At 43.2% G+C, this 24,413-nt stretch overlaps 1 protein-coding gene across 3 annotated transcripts in view; it reads right to left on the bottom strand.

Annotated features, from left to right (window-relative positions):
- Abcb1 (ATP binding cassette subfamily B member 1) overlaps positions 1-24,413 on the bottom strand; it is a 249,668-nt gene that overhangs the window by 5,681 nt on the left and 219,574 nt on the right. For 2 of the 3 annotated variants that reach the window (XM_037203536.1, XM_028862235.2), the window contains exons 19-25: positions 23,856-23,933; positions 21,949-22,032; positions 19,201-19,404; positions 11,597-11,697; positions 10,263-10,403; positions 7,401-7,557; positions 5,433-5,630 (exon numbers count right to left, since the gene is read on the bottom strand). In XM_037203536.1, coding sequence (XP_037059431.1) covers positions 5,433-5,630; positions 7,401-7,557; positions 10,263-10,403; positions 11,597-11,697; positions 19,201-19,404; positions 21,949-22,032; positions 23,856-23,933 — 963 coding nt within the window. Of the gene's footprint in view, positions 1-5,432; positions 5,631-7,400; positions 7,558-10,262; positions 10,404-11,596; positions 11,698-19,200; positions 19,405-21,948; positions 22,033-23,855; positions 23,934-24,413 lie in introns of those variants that run through there. The other variant, XM_037203537.1, reaches the window with a different exon arrangement.

Here is a 24,413-nt window from a genome sequence, read left to right as displayed (position 1 = left end):
GAAGATGGAGAAAGGGGCCATGACCTAGAAAAAGCAGAGCGGCTTGTCTCTTAGAGTCCCAAGAAGGAATGCTGTACTACCGTCACTTGGATTGTAGTCCAGTGAGGTCCATTCTAAGGGCTCAAGGACTTACAGCACTCTCTCTCTCTCTCTCTCTCTCTCTCTCTCTCTCTCTCTCTCTCTCTCGTATGTGATGTGTGTGTGGTAGTAGGGGATGGACAAATGTATAGAAGGATTCATGCTATATTTAATACAGAGCCAAGAGTTGGAAGGGAAAGGCCACCTTCTCCCTAGATCAGCAGTCCCATAACTTGTGGGTCACAACGCCGGAGAACGACCCTTTCACAGGGGCCACCGAAGACCATCAGAAAACAGACACCTACATTATGGTTCATAACAGTAGCAAAATTACAGTTATGAAGTAGCAATGAAAATAATGTGGTCGGGGGTCAGCACCACACAAGGAACTGTGTATTAAAGGGTCTCAGCAGTGGGAAGGTTGAGAAGCACTGCTCTAAATGATTGTGCAAGAGCTGGGGAGGCCCCTGCAGAGGTTTGCTGATTAAACCCTTTTCTGATACAGATGTCAACTAAATAGATCTCCTTTGCAAAATAAGTCTTGCCATTGAAGTGAGGGAGCTGTTAACGGCTTCTGAAGAAGATCCTAGTACCTTAGTTTTGGATAGTCAAGCAACAGTGATAAGTGTGTACTGATTCATATAGGTTCTCTGTATACCTTGTGACTGGCTGAGGCCTCGGTGAGCTCTGGCCAGAACTAGGGTAGATCTTTGTCACAGGAATGCATTTCTGCTTGTGAGACTGGCAGTTATAAGGAGAGAAGGCATACCATGACCTTGCTGGTACCAAGCCCAGTTGCCATAACTACTCTGCACATCTACTCTCTTGGCTTTCTAAACATCTTAATAAGTCGAAGTGGAAAACAGAGGATGGAGAGAAGCAGTAAAATGTACATGACTGGCATGGCAGTGCTAGTCTACTTCCCTAACACTGAGGCAGTTGAGGCAGAAGACTGAAGGATCAAGCCATCCTCAGCTAACATGACAAGTTCTAGGTCAGTTGGGAGTATGTAGCAAAACTCTACCTCTAAACAAACACACAGCAAGAAATTCATATAAGAATATAGCTGAACAGGGGGAAGATTGTATTTTACAAATGGAAAATTGAAGAAATGAGCCTTAAAGAAATCTATTCCATGTCTCTATCCCTGGAAGCAAACACATATTATCTCACAGAACCACAGGCAAGTCTGGATGATTCCAGTAAGTGTTAGGGAATCTGTACACTTCATCAACTACAATAACACTCTTGGCCCTAATTATAACTGTAAAACACACCAAGTTTGGAATCTATTTAAAATCAATATTAGCCAAAGAACCCTTCCTCTAAGAACATGTTTGGAAGCCCAGAATATAAAACAGACTCGAACACAGTGTCTGTGGTAGAGGCATACCAGTGGTCTGACGGGGGACCTAGGAATTTGGGAACTTTCTGGAAATTGCTCACAAGATTTGAGCCCAAGTGAAGGCCTACCTAGGAAAGCAAAACTGAGTATGATATGATGTAAGGCTAATCAAAATGATCAGCTCTTTCTACTATAGACTGTCACGTCCACTGTTCACTAGTGCAGTAATCGAGTGCTGTATTTATTATATATCACTGCATGTGTATGTACTCTGAAATAAAGTGAAAATATCAAGCACTGAAAACATCTTCAGTTCTGTGATAAGCACAATGCACACACTCTCTCATTTATCTTCACAACAACTCTTAGGAGGTCATTGTGGCCTGTATCTAAAGGAGACAAAAGACCCCAGCTGTGGTACGTGGGGACAGACTGGAAAGGGGAGAAAGGCCAGGCCAGGAGCAGAGTCAAGTTAATAAAAGCGAGGTGTAGGACTTTCAAGTCCATGTGGATTGTGGGACTAGAACAGCATTCTGGTTGGGAAAGAGGCCAGGTTTCAGTCAGGAAGCCCTTCCTTGGAAGTCGGCTGCTGAGCGAGGAAGAGTCCACAATCTAAGGTTCTGGTATTCAGATTTTTTTAATTTAAAATATTCACCTTTTCTATTAGAATGTATTAATCTACAATTAATTAATTAATCTACCATTCTCCTTCCTCTTCCAAAGTAGTCTATCTTCTACCTTGATGTTATTTTTAATATTAAACCCAACTTCCACGTACAAGAGCAAACCCAGTTTATATAACTTAACTCTCTTCACCGTACCCTTTTCCTGTAAATTTCATTCTTTATACCTGAGTAATATCCCACTGTATAGAAAAGCCACATTGTTCTTCAGCAGTTCACCGCTGATGGGCGCCCAGGCTGCCGTCGTAACTCGGCTCTTGTGAGCAGAACTTCAGTGAGCATGCACGCTGGGGCTAGGGATGAAGCTCGGGTCCTGGAGTGCCCGCTTAACCAGCATGGAGCACTGGGATCCATCTCCAGCACCCCCGGAAACCCGTGTCATGGCACAGGCCTGTATTCTCAGCACTCTTTAGGTGGAGGCAGAGAGATCGTGTTTTCGAGGTTATCCTCAGAGCCAGTGTGGCACACACGAGACCCCGTCTCAAAAGTCTTAAGGGGGACTGGAGAGAAGACTTAGCAATTCAGAGCTCTTGCTGCTTAGTCATAAAGACTAGAGTTTAGATTCCAGCATCCATAGGCCTGGAGTTCCACAAACTCCTTTAACTCCAACTTTGAGGGATCTGATGCCCTCTTCTGGCCTCTGTGTGTGCACAAGCATCCATAATCCCCCTCCCATATTTGCATATACTCACACAGATGCACACACATACACATAGATAACTAATAAACTCTAAAAGAAAAAGCCAAAGTTATGGAGGTATATTTAGATATTCACTTTGGTGCCCAACTTTAAACTCTAAGATATGTTTTCTTTAAAAAAACCACCCCTACATGCCTAGAGACATGGCTCAGCAGTTGACAGCACGTGCTACCCTTGCAGTGGACAGCAGCCTCAGTGCCCAGTACACACATCAGGTGGCCCAGACCATGTAACTTCAGCTCCAGGAGAGCCAATGCCCTGTTCTGAACTCACACACGCACACAATCCCACTGTGACGGCGATTCTTGGTTGTCAACTTGACCACATTTGGAATTAATTAAAATCTACTCGGTGTATACCTGTGAGGGATTTTTCTCAATTAAATCATTTGAAGTGGAAAGACCCACTTTTAATCCAGATCTTTTGAGATGGGAAGATCTACCTTTAATTTGGGCCACACCTTCTGGTGGCAGCCTACTTCAACAACATGGAAGAAAGAAATTTTTGCTCTTTGCCTGCTTGAAATCTCACTCATGAGCAAGATCATTCCTTTAGTGGCAGTAGAGTCTACTTTAGGATTCTGACATATACTGAAGACAAGTTGAGACATCCAGCCTCGTTGACTGAACAAATATTGGATTCGCAGAGTTTCTGTTGTGAAACAACCATTGCTGGACCAGCTGGACTACAGCCTGTAAACCATTCTAATAAATCTCCTTTATATGTATGAATTTATGAATAATAAAAGCTTATTGAGGACATTACTCAGAGTTCTGGTTTCTGACACTATCTCTAATTGCTTTGAATGTAGTGAAGGCATTCTAGAGTTCTAGGGTCAATTTTTAGCAACAAAATTTAAAAGCATAAAACCAGAACTCAACCAAGTTTTTTTTTAATGAAGTAAAAAGATATAAAACGTTTATAACTTACAGAATAAACTGAGTCAAGTCTGACTGTTTTTGAATAATTACTGTGTAGAAGTTAAAAAAGCCATGGGTACCAGATTGAAAATTCTTTGTCATTACTGCAGCCAGGGTCCCTTGGAGCTGATGGGCATCAGTGTTTGGGTCACTATTCTTGTCTCTGAGCAGCTGTACGCTCTGAATATATGGACAACGTATAACTAAATGCATACACAATAAGTTTCCTGCTCTAACTTCTGTTTCTTTGCACTTTTTCCTATATCCTACAACACTGGCCTAAATTCAGAGCCAAAGAATGCTCCCGATTCTTCTTTTTTTTTTAATTTAATTTTATTTTATTGTACAATATAATTTAATTCTACATATCAGCCATGGATTCCCTTGTTCTCCTCCCTCTTCTTCCCCCCAGCCCACCCCCCAATTCTTCTTTTTAAAAAAAACTTACTTTATTCTTTTTTATTTATGTGTATTGCCTCAGTGCATGCATGTGTTCCGTGTGAATATAAGAGGCCAAAGAGGCCAGAAGAAGTCATAACCCCTAGAAGTGGAGTGACAGGCAGTTGTGAGCCGCCATGTGGGTGTTAGAAGTGAACCTGGGTCCTCTGGAAGAGCAGTGACTGCTGAGCTGTCTTCCCAGGCCCCCAGATTTCTCCTTTTGAGCTCGTTCCCTCGAGTGTCTCCTACCCCGCTGCTGTTCTAACCACATTCAACGTTGACTGCATCACAGTCCACACCCCCTAAATCTCCACGTTTCCTCCCAACCATCCTTCAGCAGCTAGTCTGTTCCATCACCTATTTACTGGGAGTACGAAGTGTTGGGGACAGTCCATTAATCTGCCGCCTCCTGTCACCGTTCTTCTCAGTCTCATCTTACAAACTCCTGTGTGGAATACTACTTTAATTAGGTAAAGATGTGTTACATTTGTGTCTACTGAATTTATTTCATGATGTAAAGATACGTTACATTTGCTTATGCTGCATTTGTTTAGTTATGTAAGGATGTGTTGCCCTTTTACCTCGTCTGACTAAGGTAGCCGACTAGTCTAAGAAAAATAGCCAATAGCTAGTCAGAAGAGGGAAAGGTGAGGCTGGTGGGCAGAGAGAGGAGAGTGAAGACAGAGCGGGGGAGAACGAGAAGGAGACGCCCGGGACCAGCCCGTCAGGCAGCCACCAACCAGCCAGACACGGAAGAAGCAGGAAAAGCAGGATGTACAGAAAGAAAGAGAGGTAAAAAGCCCTGAGGAAAAATGTGGACGAAGAGAAATAGATTAAGTTAAAAGAGCTAGCGGGACAAGTGTAAGATAAAGCTGAGTGCGTTTATAATTAATAATGAGCCTCTGTGTCTTTATTTGGGAGAAAACCTGCTACAAACACCCTGTTGTCCTCACTGACATCTTTCCCTTCTTGGAACACAGTAGTGGGTTTTCCTCTCCTTGTCACTCCTCGACACTTTTTCTATTTCCCAGGCTACTTTAATAATTGATACCTTCCTCAGGCAAAGGAGATGGATGTAGGTGCCTCATGAAGAAAACAGAGGAGCACGTGGTCCAGCTCAGACACCAAACGTTAGCTGTAGGATGCTTCTCAGTGGGGTTATTATTTGAAGGTGTGAAAAGGAAACATGGCTTGTAATCAAGAGTTAAGAATATCCAGGCATTTGGATGTTGAAATCTAAGGTGGTCTGAGTACAAAAGCGTGCTCACCACTGTGCCGGCCACGGGGTTGTAGAAGCGCTCAAGCAGCTGGACCACTGTGCTCTTCCCGCAGCCACTGCTGCCCACCAGGGCCAGCGTCTGGCCCTTCTTCACCTCCAGGTTCAGCCCCTGAAGCACTGGGATGTCCGGTCGGGTGGGATAGTTGAACACGACTTCATTAAATTTCACATTTCCTTCCAACATATTCTAAAATGATAATAACGGTAGTCAATTTGATTACGGCAATACTGAAAACAGAGTAGAGCTGACCCTGGCCACCGCCAGCTGCCAGGTGAGACAGATCGAAAGGACCCACCTTTCCCTGAGTGCTAGGGTGAGCTTTTAAGCACTGTTAAATGCCATTAAATACTATTAGCACTGTACTGAGTACTGAATCTTTATTGTATACACCCTTTTAACCCTTCCCATGAATGATTAAGAGTCCAAAAATGGACTATTTGACAGGCCCTTCTCAAATCTCTGGCTTCCTTGAGCAGAAGACTATCAGCTCATCAGCCCCTTCCACAGCTGCATGAACTGCCTTGATGCCATTTTGGCTGCACTGAACACATCAATTTCTGCAGGAAGAAGTATTGCAATTACAGCTGCTTGCTGCAAACACACGGTTTCAATGGGGGAAAAGCACCATTTCCAGCCAAACTGTTTCAAAGAGCTTGTTGTGGAAGTCACAAGCACATTCACCCAGGACAGCAGGGTAGTACCAGTGGTACTGGTACCAGTGGCCCAGCAGAGGGCCTGTACTTAGTGTCAATGTAGTCTTGCTATATAGGTCTTGGCTTGCTACCTTTGCTCTTTCTCATTAGCAGAGTGGACTCACAACACAAAGAGGAGACAGCAGTCAGCAGTGGCTGCAGTGTCAGGGAAGGGTAGCTGAAGACTTCCAGAAAATGACATGGATGGGAAGCGGAGGCAGAGACGATACGGACTGTAAAGAGTGTCAGATGAGAAACTCTAGGACCCAGTTGTTGGAAGAACTGCAAAGCTTTAAGGACCAAAGTCCTGACACTGTACGCTCAAGACGTATAATGCTAACTGCTTGCTGTAGGAGCTAAGGGTCCTGATGCTGGAGTCCTGCCCAGCAGCTATAATACTTAGCAAGTCCTGTGTGCTGCTACCACTCAATGATGTTGGCCAGTGAGACTTATAATTGTTTCAAATTACTGGGGCAGTTGGTGGTTAAAGCCTAGAGCAATGGACCCCTCATATGAGCACCTAGTATCCGTAGTCTTTGGTTTCTAAAGTCTGGAGCAATAGGCACCCATTTCTCATAGCTCAGGGCCTGCTAGTTCAGTCCTCAAAGGCTTAGGACTCCTAGCAATGAAAGAGTTCTAACTACATGCTCATGGATTCTATACATGGAGAGAAAAATACCCAATCAAGTGGTTAGTAACATATGTAGTGAAATTCTACTGCGATTAACCTTCATTTCACAAAGGTAGAAACTAATAAATAGACTCTAAAAGAATCAATGCCTTGGCCAGCAAGCTGGCTCAGTGCATAGGGACCTTGTTACTGAACCAGACAATCTGAATTCAATCCCCAGGATCCACAAGGTGGAAGCAGAGAATCAACTCCTAATGTTGTCCTCTGACCTCCACATGTGCGCTGTGACAAGCAAACATCCACATGCATATACAACTAAATAAAAACAATCAAAAAACATTTTTAAAAACAGAAAATCAATGTATCTATGCAACGAGGCATTAATGCCATCCCAATGTATAACACAAATGCAATAAAGCTTTTCCACCATAATTTGCCTATAAAAGGATAGTGTTTTATCTCTCTGTGGAATGGATTTTAATTATATATTAGTATTTAATGAAATAAACTCATGACCTGGAAAGCTTTATATTACAACCAATATATTAAAAAGCACATGTTTTATTAAATTTCTTCTTCAACTACTTTTATCCACGGGGTTAGCAGCTCATGTAACTGGAAGAGCAGACTCACAGGCTTCAGGCCTTCGGGGCTGTAGCTGTCAATCTCAGGGAGTTTTTCCATGATCATGATGACATGTGATGCCGACACTTTGGCTTTGGCATAGTCAGGAGCGAATGAACTGACATTCCCAGCTGCCATGGCACCGAAGACAATAGCTGAGTATACTCTGGAACACAAAGGAAAAAAACCACATATACACAGTCATGGCTGCTGGGAAGCAAGCTGCCAACTCTACACCCGGGAGCAGGATGCTGAGTGACCACTGCTCGTTGTAGAGAAAACACAAACAGAGGAACTATAAGAAGCAACCATGGTCCCTTCCACAGCCAGCTTCTACGATACCTCTCACCACCCACTTAGCCCCACTGACAATGGCATGGGTACACCAGAAGATAAAGGCCACAGCCAGGAGCTGGCCTGATTCTCCAAGCTCTGGTTCCCTAAGGAGGAGAGAATGACGTTCCCTGCAGCCTGTAGCCAACTTCGGGTTCTCTGTCCTTCTGTCAGTGGGAACCCTTTAGAAAGAAGCCCACTTGGCTTCCCTGAGGACTCCTCCTTTACCGGAGTGGATTAGAACACTTCACTCCTCTCAGACAGGCCAGACAGCACCCCACTGCAGCCTCCCAGATCCCAGAAGCCATGCCTGCGGCCCCCAGCTTTGTCCCTTGCCACACACCAATGTCTGGCAGCTGTGGCACACTGCTCCCATTCTATGTGAAAGACCACCATGAGATTGCTGTCTCATGCGTTCACACGTTTGTTTAAAAATTGAAAAACAAAACAAAAGCAGCCTTTTTGTGAACACTATTAAATAGAGCAGGGTGCTGGCCTGTTTGATTACAGTACTAATGGCCACGACTGAGTATCTTCATTGTACTTATCGGAACAATAACAATTAAGGAAGTCACCCATTACTTTTTCATTGACATGATTTTAAGGTTTAGGGAAGAATGGAAAGGTACCCCGTGTTGGGATATGAACACTTGGTGGCTCTGTTTGGGAAGGTTGTCTCACTTTTAGGAGTTGGAGCCTTGCAGCAGGAAGTGGTTACTGGGGATGGGCCTTGAAGTTTTGCATCCTGTCCTAACTTCCGGTCATTCTGTCTCCTGACTGCTGTTGCAGTGTGACCCACGGCCTTGTCCACACTCGTGCTGTTCTGCTTCCTGTCATGATGGAGTGGAGCCCTCAACTGTAAGCTTGGATAACTCTGTCTCCTGTAAGTTGCTTTGTCAAGATATTGTATTACAGTAACAGCGATAGCAGCTAATATATCCACAGAAGAAAGTGCATTACTTAAAGATGTCCTTTATGGATATTTTCCTCATTTTTAAACAGCACACATTCAAAAAATAGCTTACAGTTATTGGAAAGCAGACTGAAAGCAATAACAAATTCGTAACTAGGCAGGACTACCTCTCATAATTATAAAATAACAAACGTTTTAAATGAAACACCCTTCCTTAAGTGCACGGCCGTGCGGCTCGTTACAAAACAGCCAGCTCTCTCATCTCACTCTCTGACCTTTGCTGTTTAAAGAATGAAGCGTGGGCCGGGCGGTGGTGGCGCACGCCTTTAATCCCAGCACTCGGGAGGCAGAGCCAGGCGGATCTCTGTGAGTTCGAGGCCAGCCTGGGCTACCAAGACCAAAAAAAAAAAAAAAAAAAAAAAAAAAAAAAAAGAATGAAGCGTGGTTTGCCACCCTTTCAGTCTGGGTTTGCCTCGAGACAGGCTTCAGTCAACAAGAAAGGCGGAGGTCAATGTCGTCAGTTGGAGGTTTATGACTCAGGAGGTCTTGTATGATTCGTATGCTTGTTCATTATCATTTGTGTATTCTCTCTCCCTCCCTCCCTCTTCTCCCCCTTCCCCTTCCTCCCTCTCCCCCTCCCTCCCTCCAGGCTGCTGCAAGAAAAAGCATACACAGAGGATGACCCTGACTTTTCCCCTAGCCAACTATCTATGGCTTCCTTTAACCCAGAAGTGAGGTTAGATGAGAGCTTTTATGCCCACCTCAGATCAGCACAACTGACTTCTGTGCAAAATAAATGTTGTTAATTCCATGTCACTGAGGCACAGTGGCTAGTTGTTGGAATGGATTCACAGTCTCACAAAACCTATGACATATGACAAAAATTCCCTTATATGTCATGCCATGCAGCTGCTAACAGGCCACATCCTGTGACATGGCTATCACAGCCCAGGCCAGAAAGGACCTTAGAGATATCAAGTCCAGTTGTTGATGTTTATGCCTAGACACTTCCCTAAACTGACCTGAGTCTTCCGTTTTAATAGGCACCATGTCTGATTAAGTCTATCGCTAAGCTTACGTTACCCATCATGAACCGGAACATCATTCCACAGGCCCTTTGCTTTGGTGGTGGCCCCTCACTACCTTTCTCCATATGCACTTCATTATGTCATTAACAGTGAGCCAGGAACTGGCGTAAAGCACGAGGCTATTCCAGAACCCTGGGAATCCACCACTTCCTTTTCTTGGGACTCTGCACACAGGCTAAAGAAATACAATGCAATATTAAAAACTATAACTAAATAAAACACACAGGCAGTTAATTTCCCTCATATATTATTTAAACTTTTTTGGGGGAGGGGCTAGGTTTTTCAAGACAGGGTTTTTCTGTTGAACTTACAGAGCTCCGCCTGCCTCTGCCTCCCAAGTGCTAGGATTAAAGGTGTGCGCCACCACTGCCTGGTGAGGGATCTTTTTTAAATGGCCACTTTTCACAAGTTTCCTCTGGCCTTTACTAATTAGAAGAAGGAGTCTTACAAATCTAAGGCTGCTGTGTCAGAAAATTTTATTGGCTTGGAACAAAGCAATCTATCAAAGAGTTATCTATTTAAGAATCCAATACTTACAGCATAACATTTTCAAAAGTCATTAATTGATGTGCCACCAAGTAGGCGCCAAACCGGAAACAGGCAGCATAGGAAAAATACATCATGGCCTGGGTGAAGGAGAATGTGATCCCAAAGACCTGCGCTTTCTTCAAAGCGTTTCTGGAAAGAAGAGAACCCAGATTCACTCCACTGCATTTCTCAGTCATTCAAGTAACTTCCTGTGGTTGGCAGTGGGGCACACAGAGTGACAGACTCAGTGGATTCCCTTTCTAGAGAATTCAGCTTGAGCCCCGTTTACTTAGCAGTGTGAATACAGGGAACTGCCTCAACTCTGAGACTCAGTGGTGCCTTCATCTTTAAGGTAGGATATTGCATCTTAGTGGTTGATAACTAGGCCTGTAACACCCACACACACACACACCACCACTACCACCAGAGGAGCCTGTTTTACATTAACAAATGAAGGGGCCTGCCCTCTCCCCCACTTTGGGACTCAGCACATCTACCAACACCCCCAAGCTGTGGGTGACAGGGCAGCAGGCATGTCCTCCTACTTGGGGATCTAGATGAGGTGCCTATCATCAGGGCAACAGAGGGACAATGTGCTATGGGAAGAAAAAGCACCTAATGTCTGCAGCCAGGGGCTTTACAAAGCATTACATTCCAGGAATGTCTGAACAAGAAGGATCTGGGGAGAGCCTGGGCAGGGACAGGGTGGGGATGGGCAGCCTTTGACCTTCCTCCTCCAGCTAAACCCACCAACTTCTTGTCTTTGCCACTTACTGGGATTTCAAATGCTAACTTTTCCCAGAAAAAGAGGGCCTGCCATGATTATGACAAAGGTGCTTGGAAACCCTTCAGAAAGATCTAGTTCTCTCCTTGTCCCAGAGAAGCTGAGACTCCAAGGTTGGGTTTGCTCATGTCCTGGTCACCTTTCTTTTAGAGCCCTCATCGATACTGCTGGGGTAAAGGGAGAAGAGAAGGTCTCCCCAGGAAAGAAAGGAACAGAAAGTAACCTCGAGAGATCCCTGCAGTGTCCCACAACACCTCCAATTTCATGTTCCATAGAGAGCCTTCACCCCAAATACAGCAAAGAGCAGGTCACTGTCCCAACGGGACACCAGAGGCACTCACAGCTGTCCCCTGCTCTCTCCTCCCCAATGTCTCCAGCCTTCACTGCTTCTACCTCACACATGCCCCTGCCTCAGCGCAGGTCTCTTCTTTTCCCTCTTGATAATCCTGCTAGTACTTTCTTTGTGTGCTCTCCACCTTCTGGCAAAAGCAATCCTGAAAACCGAAGTCCTTAGCAGACAACTCCTCAGAGCCCTGGCCCACTCCTGAGAGTGTCTTACCTGTATGGTATCTGCAAGCTCTGGGCATACATGTTTTCAAACTTCTGCTCCTGAGTCAAAGAGACGACAGTGCGGAAGTTCTCTATGGCTTCAGTGGCAATCTGAAACACAACAGGCAGTTAACTTGAACTCTATATACCACATTAATAAAAGTAATTTGTTATAACGTGTTTAGCCTTTATTATTATCTACAAGCGTCTCTACTGAAAAGGATATTAAATAATTTCCCAAACTGGACTTCAGATCTGTATGGGAGATCCCCATAGACGATGAAGCTGACAGGTGACCTAAAGCCACCCTCTTTACTTGGCTTTAGAAAGGTATTTGAGAATTCAGTGTGTCCCTTACAGTGATCTTGCTTCTACAATGGACTTATTTTAACCTTACAATTGCTTTAGTTTATTTATTCATTTATTTGAGACAGGGTCTTGCAAAATATGCAAGACTGGCCTAACACTGAAGAACATCCCCCTTCGGTCTGGGTGCTGTTAATACTGCCATGCACCGCGATACCTGTTTTTAAAATGTGATATTTATCTCTTTATAAGTTCCGTTGTTTTAAAACATATCTGGAATATGTTACAAAATAAAAAGTTACACATCAGCATTCTACACAGTCACTCAAACATTGCTTTCTCCCCAAGTGTGTGTGTGTATATATATATACATAGATAGATACATAGATAGATACATAGATAGATATACATATATCTTTAATAGTAAAATAGATTCTGAATTCTAGACTGTTTTTGATAAAGAACATTCTCCAAGGTTATTAAATACATGTAGTGTGGTACTATAAACAACCTTAACAATGCAGCATGTTTTCAGTCCAGCAGAATTTTTAGTTCTTATTTACATAGATATCTTTGAATGTGAGCATTTGCCGGTATTAAATAATTTTCTTAGGAAAAGTTTTTGAAAGTAAAAACACTAGGTCAAAGAGAGTAAAAGCTGTTCATCATTAACAAATATTAATTGTACAAATTAACAGGATTCATTGAAAGTTTCATATATCCACACATTAAGTCCATCTACTCTTCCACCCTCTCCTCATCTCTTCCAAGTCCCATGTAGTTCTTGCTCATCTTTTTAACATATTCTACACATGAAACAAAACATACACTTGTTTTGTCTCATGTAACATGACCTACTCCAATTCTGCTTCCCTGAAAACAACAGACCACCCAACAATACATATATGCCACATTTGAACCATTCATCTTTCTGGTTTGGGGCTGTAGAAAATGAATTTGCCAGATGCTTTGAGTGCTGTGGACTCGTCATTTCCCGGTTCCTTTGCCGTCTCCAGCCTCCCTCGTCACTTGTCAGTGCAGAGCAGGAATCAGGGATGCTCTTAGGGGCTTGATTGTTGTAGCTGTGAGGAACGGGATTTCTCATTGGTCTTAGTGAGGTGTGGGTTGGTGTGTAGAACAGCTACTGATATGTGTGTGTTATCTTGTATCTTCTCTATAGATATATACACACATGGATATATCATGTATATGCTTCTCTACAGATATATACACATGTATATATATATATATATCATGTACATGCTTCTCTAGTGAACTCATCAGTTTTGGTAGTTTCTCAGCAAAGTCTTTTTGTGTTTAAAATATCTGGAAAGCAGGATTTCACTTCTTTCTTATTTTTATAATTTCTCTCACATGATCTCTATAGCTAAAATTGAACAGTAGAGTGATTAGATATCCTTGTCTTATTCCTGACTTGGTAAGAAATGTTTCCCGTTTTTTCTCCATATATTAGCTATATGTTTGTCATGTAACCACCTTTAGTATGTTGAGATATGATCCTTCCATACTAATTAAGGCCTTTCATCAAGAAGGGGTGTGGAATTTTCTCAAATGCGGTTCTAGATCTCCTCAGAGGACTGTGTTTTCTCATGTACCTCATTTCTGAATTGTGCACACTGAGCTATTCTTGCATCCTAGGAGTAATTCCAACTCTATCATGGTGTCCATTTCTGTTTTGATTTCTGGAGACAGCATCTCACTGTGTAGCCTAGAGTATCATTAACTCATTAGCCCATATCGGCAACTAGCATTCTTCCTGCCTGTCCTGTGAATGTCAAGGTCACTAGCATTCTCCCATGCCTGTCAGCACAAGCTTTTAACCAGTTTTCATGTTCACTTTGCACACCTTGAAGGTTTTTGCATCTGTTTGACCAGAGATACTCTTGTATAGTTTTCTGGGTCTTTGTTGTTTGTTTTGTTTTTCTTTTCTGTCCTTCTCAGGCTTTAGTAACTGGGTCATGTTGGCTTCCTAGAATGAAAATGGAGAAGTTTCTTCCCTTTCTCATCTGTAGTCTGCACTTCTTCGATGGGAAACTTACTATCATTCAATCTCATGTTTTTATTGTATTCTTAAATTCCTTAGATTCAATTTTGGTAGGTCATATTTGTTCAGGAATTATTCTATTCCCTCTAAATTTGCTACATTATGAACATTTTCCCCCTAGACACGTTCCCTAATGGGGCTGGAGAGATGGCTCAGCAGTTAAGTGCACTTGTTCTCTTTCAGAGGACCCAGGTTCAATTCCCCAAACCACATCAGGTGGCCCACAACCACCTGTATCTCCAGTTCTGGAGGCATCTGACACCTCTGGCGTCTGTGGACACCTGCATTCCATGTGCATATACCCGCACAAGACAGATATATAATTTAAAGTAGTAAAAAAATCTTAAAAAATTAAAAATTCCCTAATGATCCTGAGTTTCCCATAGTATTAAGCATATGCTTTCCGTTTTTAAGTTCTATTCATTTGGATCTTCTCTTTTGGCTAACTGAGTGCTCAGCAATTTGATCTTAAAAACAAACAAACAAACAAACAAACAAAAAACCAAAAAACTAAACTGAACGGTGATGGTGCACGCCTTTAATCCCAGCATTTGGGAGGCAGAGGCAGATGGATCTCTGTGAGTTCAAGGCTAGCTTGGTCTACAGAACAAGTTCCAGGACAGGCTCCAAAGCTACACAAAGAAATCCTGTCTTGAAAAACAAAACAAAACAAACAAAAAAACCCTAGCTCTTTGTTTAATTAGCTCTTTAAAGATTTATATTTATGTATGTGTGTATGAATGTCATGTGTGTGAAGGTCTCCATTAAGGCCAGAAGATATTGGATCCCTGCAGCTTGGAACCCATCTTGGTCCTTTGGAAAGGCAGTGAGTGCTCTCACCCATGGAGCCATCTTTCCTCACTGGTCCCTGATGGTGCTCTTTTATGCTCGATTTCAATCACTTATGTCCTGACCAGCCTTCTGTTTTTGGTTTGGTTCATTCTCACCTTTCTACAGGACTTGGATGCATCACCAGGGTGAGATCTCTTTATGGGGTAGGCGTTCACTGCCATAAACATCCTTCCTAGCACTGCCTTTCAGTTTCTCCTACTGTGCTCAGAGAAAACCACCTTGTTAATTCTTTTCAATCTAGGTTATGTACTGGAGAGTGGGATCGTCAGTTCACACACTACTACTGCCTTGGAACCCAGACAGCCTTCAGGTCCAGCACTGAGGTCAGATGCTCTGGCACTTGGTGCATAGAAACTTATCTTCTGATGAATTATCCCCTTAATTAAAAGCAATCCCCTTTATGTATTCCGGTGTTTCCTTAAACTCTGTTTTGTTGGCTAAGTGTGGCTAAACCTTCTTGGGTTTGGATTCCATTTGTTTGGATCATTGCTCTCTATCCTTTCACTTGCAGATGCTGTATTTTATAGGTGAGCTTTCTTATATATTGTTGCATCTTGTTCCTAAATCCATTCATCCAGTCTGTGTCTTTTAATTGTAGAATTAAGACCATTTACACTTAGAGTTACCATTGGAAAACATACTAGATTCTCTAATTTTCTTCTTGTTTATATCTTAGTTTCCTCTTATTCATCTTTAAAGTCTGATGGCTTACTGTGTTACTGTTTGATTCCTTGCTACTTTTCTTTCATTAACATACCTTTTAGTTGTATTTGAAAACACATTATTTTTTTAGGAACATAGCAGATATACTCTCCCCAAATTTTTGCCATCCAATTACAATCTGATAACATATTACCACTAATGAGGATATTTGTTTAGTACATATATTCTTTGCCACATTTTGGAATGTGGGTAAAGGGATGTGGGGAATGCAAAGAACAGAAACATCCCCATGAGATTTCAGTCTGTCAGCCATGAGACAGACTACCTGTCTCATGCTTCTCATCTGTAAAATGAAGGGGATGGGTAGAAGGTCTCTACAATCTCTTCAACTCTAAAACTATAGATCACCAAGAGAAGTTCCTCCTATTGGTTCAGATATTCTTCTCTCAGGCTCTTTCACAGGTCAGAACTGATTTTAATGATACATCTCATTATGTTGTTATGTATAGAAGAATACCCCCAAATGTGAAACCCCTTATTTTTCACTGAATCCTATACAAAATTTGGAAAGGAAATTGAAAAAAAATCATTTTATGTGTATCAGTATCAGTGTGTTTTATCTGTCTGTATGTTTGTGCACCACTTGCATGCCAGACCCATGGAAACCAAAAGAGAGCATCAGATGCCCTGGAACTGGAGTTACAGATGATTGTGAGCTGCTGGGAGTGCTGGGAAGCAAACCCAGTCCTCAGTCTTTCAGAAAGAAACAGTACCATTTTTTACCCTTCCAACTAAAAGTTCTTCGTTTGGGGAATTACTTAGTCTTTAAAACTTGTGGAGATTGAAGCTATAAGGTTCGTAAATATCATGTGTTCTCAGTGTTCTTGTGAGTCTGTAAATATCTCAGTTCTCAGTGTGTGGCTGATAAAAATGAGAGTTTGAGGCACAGATTTTTGTGGTCAGTAAAATGACATACTATCCCACAGAATTATCTCTTCACTTAGAGGCACAATGAAGCAATTAGGAAAAAAACCCCTTAACTTGAAGCTTCTACCCTTATAGCTTCAATCTCCACAAGTTTTAAAGACTAAGTAATTCCCCAAATGAAGAACTTTTAGTTGGAAGGGTAAAAAATGGTACTGTTTCTTTCTGAAAGAATCGTTTACTAAATAGCTTTGGAGAAAGAAAAAAAAATGCATGATTTTGAAAAAAAATAAATAAACTTCTTTACCCTCCCTCTTCTGCCTTCAAAAACTCATGTTTGATTATGGCTTTCAAGACTGGAAAAAAAAACTGCAGCTGTTTTCAGTAAGTGCTCAGTGTGTCCATAAGAACATGACTGAACACTGCCAAGCACACGCCTTAGATGTCAAGGCTATGAGCGCATTCTGACATCACAGACTGAAGATGGTAAGCAGGCCCTTACTTCACAGACACCATGACTGAGCCTCTGACATCAAACACATCTGTGTTTGTGACACCATACTGTCAGGATATAAGAAGGCCCTGACATTACATTGTTGAATATGAGCAGCCCTTGACATCACACACTTGTTATGTGTATTCGGTGAAATTACACAGAACTGCTTAAAAATGTCAAGCTTACCTCATTCCTTTAGAGGCAAATCATCAGACATAGGCTTGTCCTTCATGGCACTTAAGTTTTAGCAAGGAAGACACTGTTCATTAATAAAGAAATAGGACAGAAACATCAGAGGCTGAGAGGAGGCATGCAATCAGCGAGTGTGATGGCCTCTGGAAATATAATTCAGAAACCCGAATGATGTAAACAAGCCATCCGTGGTCCAAGGGACTCAGAGAGGAGTGTGATGGGAGCCGCACAAGGCCCGTGGTGGCTGCAGCAGTGTGGACCATGAAGAATGCAGTGCAAGAAAAGAACAGCCATCCAGGACTAGGCCATGTCGGGCTTGCAGCCGGGGTAAAAGCTTGGCTCGTACGCAACTCCTTAGAGGCCATGGCAAGATTTGAAGTGCAGGTTAGCACGATCTGATATGTATCTAATAGTTATGAGAATGGATTTTGTGTAAAGAATATAGAGTACAGGAGGATATGACTAGAGGGAGGAGATCAGTGAGACATCCATTACCTTGTGACTTTGGACAAGACCCAGGATCTCTCTAAACTTTGGGCTTTATCACCTCTCCAACAGGGACAATTCTGCAGAGTTACTGACAGCAATAAGTAAGAGAATACACATACAGCTCACAAGATGATGACGGCTATATGCCAGTTATTGAATAATAAATGGTAACCTGAGAATTATAAGAATGAGGTTGCTTTTTAGTATTAAGTAGGATGGTTGGAATAGCCACCGCCATGGTCTCTATGTACTGTATTCCCTCTGAGGCGCTACCACTGAAGTAGAGCCTGACCATGACTCTGAAAGTCTGCCATAGACACACCCATCTCCATCTGCACCCCTTGCCTCACTCACGCCGAAGTAACTTCGCGAGCCTGGAACAGTCTCCTGGTTCTTAGACATGGTCATCTTCCCACCATCACTCTACGGCATTGTAAGTACATCAGTACTATAAAATCGTAATGCTTTTCTTCAAATGAAAAGTCTTCACCACAAAAATCAAGAAGCTCAATAAACACTCTGTTAACTGAAGCTATTAACTCAGCAAGTAGTCTCCAACTGGGACTAAAGCTGTTTGAGCCAGACTTTACCCTGTGGGCATTCACAGTGTAAAGTCTGACCCCAGAAACAATGGCTGGAGGCCATAAGTATTTCTCTCAAGGGAACTCCAGGGAAGCAGGATGAAGAAACTAGGGGATGACCAACCTCTGGGGCCTTCCTCATCATTTGTGTCAGTGAGGTGCATGGCTAGGAGACAGAGTACCAAACATATGCCCACGGGGAACCTAAATCCACTCACACCTGCCCTGGACCAGGCCCTAAGTCTTGGGAATTTGGAATGTCCATCAGTAGATATAGTCCTAGTGGACACTGAGCTCATTTGGTGGTGGTGGGGGCAGCCCTGTTCCGAACTCTCATCTCTGCAGACAGCGTGTGATATCTGACTATGCTCCACCATAACAGCATGCGGATCCCTAGCTCACTGGAGTACCACTGCCTACTTTTGAATCCTGGCTCCAACAGACAAAGAACACAGCCTGTGTGTCCATCATCCTCACCTTAAAAAGTGAGATCTTTAACACGACACACCTACTACGGTAAATAAAAACATTTCCCAGGAAACCCAGTAAGCCCCACCAGAGCACTGTCAAGCTGTGAAAAAAGAAACAGGTAAAGGTGCAGGACAAACAGGGTCAAGGGAAGAACAGACGTGGGAGGAAAGAGGAGGCATGAAAAGAGGAACGTGCTAGTCTGAATCGGAAAGAATGAACACTCTCAGGACTTTCCTCCCCAATCATGAGCAACAGAACCCTCCTACATCCCCGAAAACAGAGAAGGTGGGAAGAGAAGAAAAGAACGGAAGGGAGGAGAGGGCTGGATGGGAACACAGGAGAACGTGGAGGCAGCAGCCTGAAATCAGGAAAGCCTTGACAAGCAGCTGCCAGTCTTCGAGCTGAGAGAGGCGTTGCCCACTTTTCTTCTGCTATGAATCTGCAGGAAACCAAAGTTTTCTGGAAGAATGGTTAGAACCACATCCCCAGAGCACAGTCAGCAGCAGGGAATCGGCGAACATCACCACCAAGAAGCGTTTTTCTGCTAGGTAAGCATTGTGCTGAGTTTGACTCACCTTCCCAGAAACCTCTAGTTCTTTCTTGTCCTTCAGAGCATGACCAGACAACATTTTCAGTTCGATAATGCCACCCAACATGATGAGCGGTATAATCACTATGAGTAAAAGTGTTAGCTGCCAGCCATAGATTAAGGATATGATAATTCCTGTCCCCAGATTTGCTACATTCTGGGTAATTCCAGCAAGCCTGGAACCCACAGCCTGAAAAACACAACAATTAGAGACACATTCTTACATTAACTGTAAAATACATGTACTCTTATGAATTAGGACAATTTGCTTTCATGCAAATACACTAATTGTCTTGTCAGTTACTAAAGTTCTGCTTTGTTTGTGTTCATTGTGTTTCTAAAATGAGGATTTCCCCTACTTCTACATAAATATGAAAGAGATCAATAATCCAGAACTCAGATGTTCTCTCTATTCTGATTCCTTTTTCTCTTTTTGTTGTGTTTGTATCGAGGTATGTGGGCACATGTGTGTTTGTGGAGTACATGTACATGAGTGTGTTGGCGTTCTCACCCATGTGGAGGCTAGAGCAGGATGCAGGGTGGCTTCCTCTGTCATTCTCTGACTTACTGCCTTGAAACAGGCTTTAACCATAGCTTGCTCCCAAGTTCCTGGGGTCCACCTGTCTCTGTCCCCCAATGCTGAGGTTACAGGCACATGCAGCCATGCCTGGCTTTTTTTTTACATTGAGTGTTTTGGATTCAAACTCAGGTCTTTGTGCTTGCAGAGAAAGTCTTACCTACTGAACCCTCTCCCCAGCCCTGGCTGATTCTTCAATACCAAGACATCTTCATGTATCAAAGCACAATCACTAAAGCAAGCTATGTAAAGGAGACTGGCCTGGCAATGGTGGGAGTTTCAACATTTGGCACCCAACTGCTTATAAATTAAGACTAACATTTTTCATTAAGGGTATTAAATCATACCTGGGCTCATTTGAAACACTTATTAGGTGTCATTTACTTGGATTTGGAAAAAAAAATACAGAGCAAAAAATTACGAAAAATGTGTGCTTGCATGCGTGTGTGTGAGTGCGCATGTGCGTGTGTATGTGTGAATGGGCATGTGAGTGTGTGTGTGTGTGTGTGTGTGTGGTGCAGTCAACTAAATTTCTACTGAGGAGACCCTTTGCTATGTTGTGCACAAGTCCAAGAGCAGAGCGACCTTTAAAGGGCTCTTCCCACACATTTCTCACATGAAGATCAAGAGAAGTGACCAGGAGACTCTGCAGGATGGGGATGCACTCGGGTGCTCCTGGTCTTAGCTCCTATAATCCTACCCAGAACTCATTCCCCACAGCAGCTGCTGATGGACAGAAACACTCAGAGCCTCTCCCATGGGCACAGTAGAGGCATTTCCCTGGCCGTAACCTTCAAGACATAGGCAGATCCTGCTTTGGTAGGTCTTAGGGCCAAAGAATCAAGATAAATCACAAGATGACAAATCTTGTTATCTGAGGAAGGTGTGAGAATCAGAGCCTTAGCACTAGCCAATCTTATTAGGATATTCCTCCTAGAAGAACTGGGAAGAATATTCCTACAAAAACCACACTTTCCCTTCCATCAGACTCCTGCCTGCATAACATCATTGAGGTCTTCCTTCCTTCCTTCCTTCCTTCCTTCCTTCCTTCCTTCCTTCCTTCCTTCCTTCCTTCCTTCCCTCCCTCCCTTCCTCTCTCCCTCCCAACAGCTAGGCCGTCCCTAACTCTATACCCTGCCTCCAGCCTTTTGAACTTTTTGATAGTCTGACCCACCAAGAAGACTGCATGAAAACAAGTCTTGTCTGTTACATGAAATACATAATTACGTCTTGTTTGTACATTTTGTCCTGCACAACTCATCTTAAGTCTTTAATGTTTGATTTATCCATTTAAAAAAGATAAATATAAAACTAATTCTTGAGCTTTACAAGACTTTGAAGAATTTTCCAACTTGCCTATGTGGTTTCATATTCCAATCTATTTTAACAGAAGCGCCATCTATTACTGCCTGAAAAGTCACTGTGTAGTTCTGTCTTACAGGAAGCTGGAAAGATAAAGACTGGCACCAAGGCTTTGAGGGGTTGAGGGGGACACAATGGGGAACATGTTTGAGTTTTCACACCAGCTTCTTGAAGATTATTGCTGTGAAGTGGTGGGTACAGAAGAAACCAACCTCAGCCAGAAATCAAAATTTGATGATGTGAGAATTCAAAGCTATTCCCTCCAGGCAGGCAACAATTTTTAATATGTGTTTTGTTTCCTACAATCATTTTAAGGAAGATTTTCTTCCCTCTGCTCTGAACTGTAATGTCTAGAAACATGCTGACAAGATGCACATGTGTCTTTTCTTGAGTAGCAATTACAACTGTCCCTTGATTAACTGAGCAGTAAAACAGACTGACCCTTCAAAACGTATTATTAATACTTGCCCTTCTATTAGCAACCCTCACACCTCAAATAAGCCTCATGGGCAGGATACCACACACAGAGGGTCCTTTCCTAATAACTATCCTTGGTGGGCCCTATTAATTGTATGAAAAACAGCAATAACAAAAGAATGTCTCCAAGTTAAATCCTATGCAATGTATAGTTAATCTTATACCTTAGCTACAATGCCTGTGATATCCCAGTGGGTTAAACGAATATTTATGTTTTCTCAAAGACAGTCACTAATACCTATAAGGGAAAATCAGTCTCATGCTGGGGATCAAAATGGAAAGACACCACCCACCCACCCACAGGAAGGAAGCACGTACCCCTTTAACATTAGCAGCATCACTGGCGAGCCTGGTGGTCAATGCGCCAGTGCTATTTTTATGATCATCAAACCAGCTTATATCCTGTAACATAAAAGGTATTTTTTTAATCAGAATGCTCTATTTAAGAAACTCTTAGATATAGGAGAACATGTCAGCATCAGCTATCACATATCTCCTGCATTTAATATTCAAAATTTAATGTTCAGTAGACAGAAGAGAGTTCCTATACAATCATGTAACTGGACTATTTGTTAATTTACATAAAAATGTCTACTTGTCTCCAGCAGAACTCTAAGTATTAAATTGTGAAGAGTAACATGTCACTATCATCATACAACCTTAACTCAAGAGAGAGAAGGCACAGGTAAACAAATTCACACTGTCTTGACAGTTATTAACACTCTGGACAAAAACCTATCAAAGAAGGACAAAGAAGTAAGGGACAAGGTAGAGAAGGGGCAGAGAAGGACTTTCTAAAGGGATGTGTGAGCAGACATGCAAATGAAGGAAGAGATGAGAGCCTCTAAGAGAGAGAAGATGTACCACTTGCAAAGACCCGTGCCAAGGCACACTCAATCTTAACTAAAGCTAGCAGGCTGTGGTAGCCTAAACAAACAAACAAATAAACAACAAACTCACTGTGTTTATCTCTAAATCTGCCTCTTCCTCCAGATCCTTTTGTCCTACTGGGGTCCCCCTGAACCTTCCACAACTGTTGTTGAAGTTACCTACGGTGTCTTGAAGACACCATGTGCTGGACGGGGGTACCACTGCAGATGACCTCTGTGAGGCAGATGGGAGATGTACATGTGCATGGCCTTTGGCAACTGTGGAGACTATGGCTTTTTCCCTGATGGACACATACCGCCTCCAGATTGGGATGAGGTTGGAGGTAATGAGACCATCTAGGAGGCTGATGAACAAGTGCAGCAGAGGTGAACATATGAATCAGAAGGGGAGTTCTTAGGTTTCGGTCTGAACCTCTGCAGGCCCTACACTTATGTGAACATTATCCCACTCCCAATAGACACAGAAGTTAAAACAATAAATAAATCTTAAAACACCAATGAAACAACAGCCCAGGAGAAGTTACTGTCCTGTGGAACACTGATGCTTCTGAGCTGGGTTCAAGTGTCTCCAGCTTGCCTGGGCTAGGATGCTTGAACATTCAGTGATCATAAAAGGTTTAAAGTCATATGTGAATTTCTCACAATTGATAAAAAAAACAAAAATCTTCCCTCTTTCAACTGGGCTGTCCTGGAATCCCTTTCCCAAATCCCACTTCTCCTTTAAGGAAAACATCCTCACTGTCTGTTTGGAGGGTCTTGAAGGTGCACACTGTGAGATGCACTCTGTCCTGTTAAGTCAGGGAGCTTACATTGCATGGAGAGCAAAGAAACTAGGCAGTGAGGGATGGTGAGTCACGGCAATGACCTTGGGTTTGTGGAATGAGAGGCATGGAGGGTATCTCCTGAGGGCAAGAGTCATGACCTGGCATCCCAGCTTCACAGGAGAAGTAAGGAAGAGTGAGGAATGAGGGCTACTGAAGATCACTTTGGCTTCTGTGGTCTTTCAATGCTGGACCAAAAGGCTGGAGGAGAATCTACTCTGAAGACTCTATTTGTCTCGTCAGTCTGGTTCCTTATGCCCACCTGCAGCAAACAGACTGTCGGTCCACAGCCTACATCTATCTACAGATGGCTCACCAACATCTTAAGAGGAGGCTGAGGAGACCCGTGCAGCCTACATCTACAGATGGCTCACCAACATCCCAAGAGGAGGCTGAGGAGACCCGTGCAGGATCTCTGTCTAAGGAACTTGACAGAGCTTTTACAGTCTGTGTCCACAGAGCACAAGAGGGAAGTCCTACCTCCCCTCCCCGGGTGCAAGCTCACCAGCCATACCTGTCTCAGCATAGATTTGAAAACCATGTATCGCAGTCGCTTGGTGAGGATCTCTCCGGCTTTGCCAAACGTGAAGCCCTGTGAAGAACGAGAATGCGTCACACAGAAGGCTGGCCGGAGACTCAGACACCGGCTACACAGCGGGATCAATGCTGTTGCGGGGCCAGGATGAACGTGGAGTCACAAAGCCCCATTCCTGGGTGTGCTGCATTGCTATGACTCTACCCAGGAGCCAGCGATGCAGCTGCCGTGGGAAGGCTAGCAGAGGCCAGTTTTGACAGTAACCCATGGCTGCCAGTCAGCAACAAGGTGTCCGGAGGGCTACCACAAATGCGTTTATGTGCCCCACCCACCCCATCCTCGAGGAACAACAGCAAGCCCTTAGAAAACTGGGGCCCTCTAAACAAGCTGTAAACAAAATTTACTATCTAACTGGAACATCTGTGAGACAAAAAAGATGTGCACTGCTCACGACTGCACAAGAAGCTAAGGGGAAATCTGGGAAAAAGAAATTACAGTCGCCCGTACATGAAGGAGGCAGAGAACAGTCTTAGCCTA

The sequence above is a fragment of the Peromyscus leucopus genome, chromosome 3 (assembly GCF_004664715.2).
Source record: "Peromyscus leucopus breed LL Stock chromosome 3, UCI_PerLeu_2.1, whole genome shotgun sequence".
Lineage (NCBI taxonomy): Eukaryota > Metazoa > Chordata > Mammalia > Rodentia > Cricetidae > Peromyscus > Peromyscus leucopus.
This window is presented reverse-complemented; position numbering and strand designations above follow the sequence as displayed.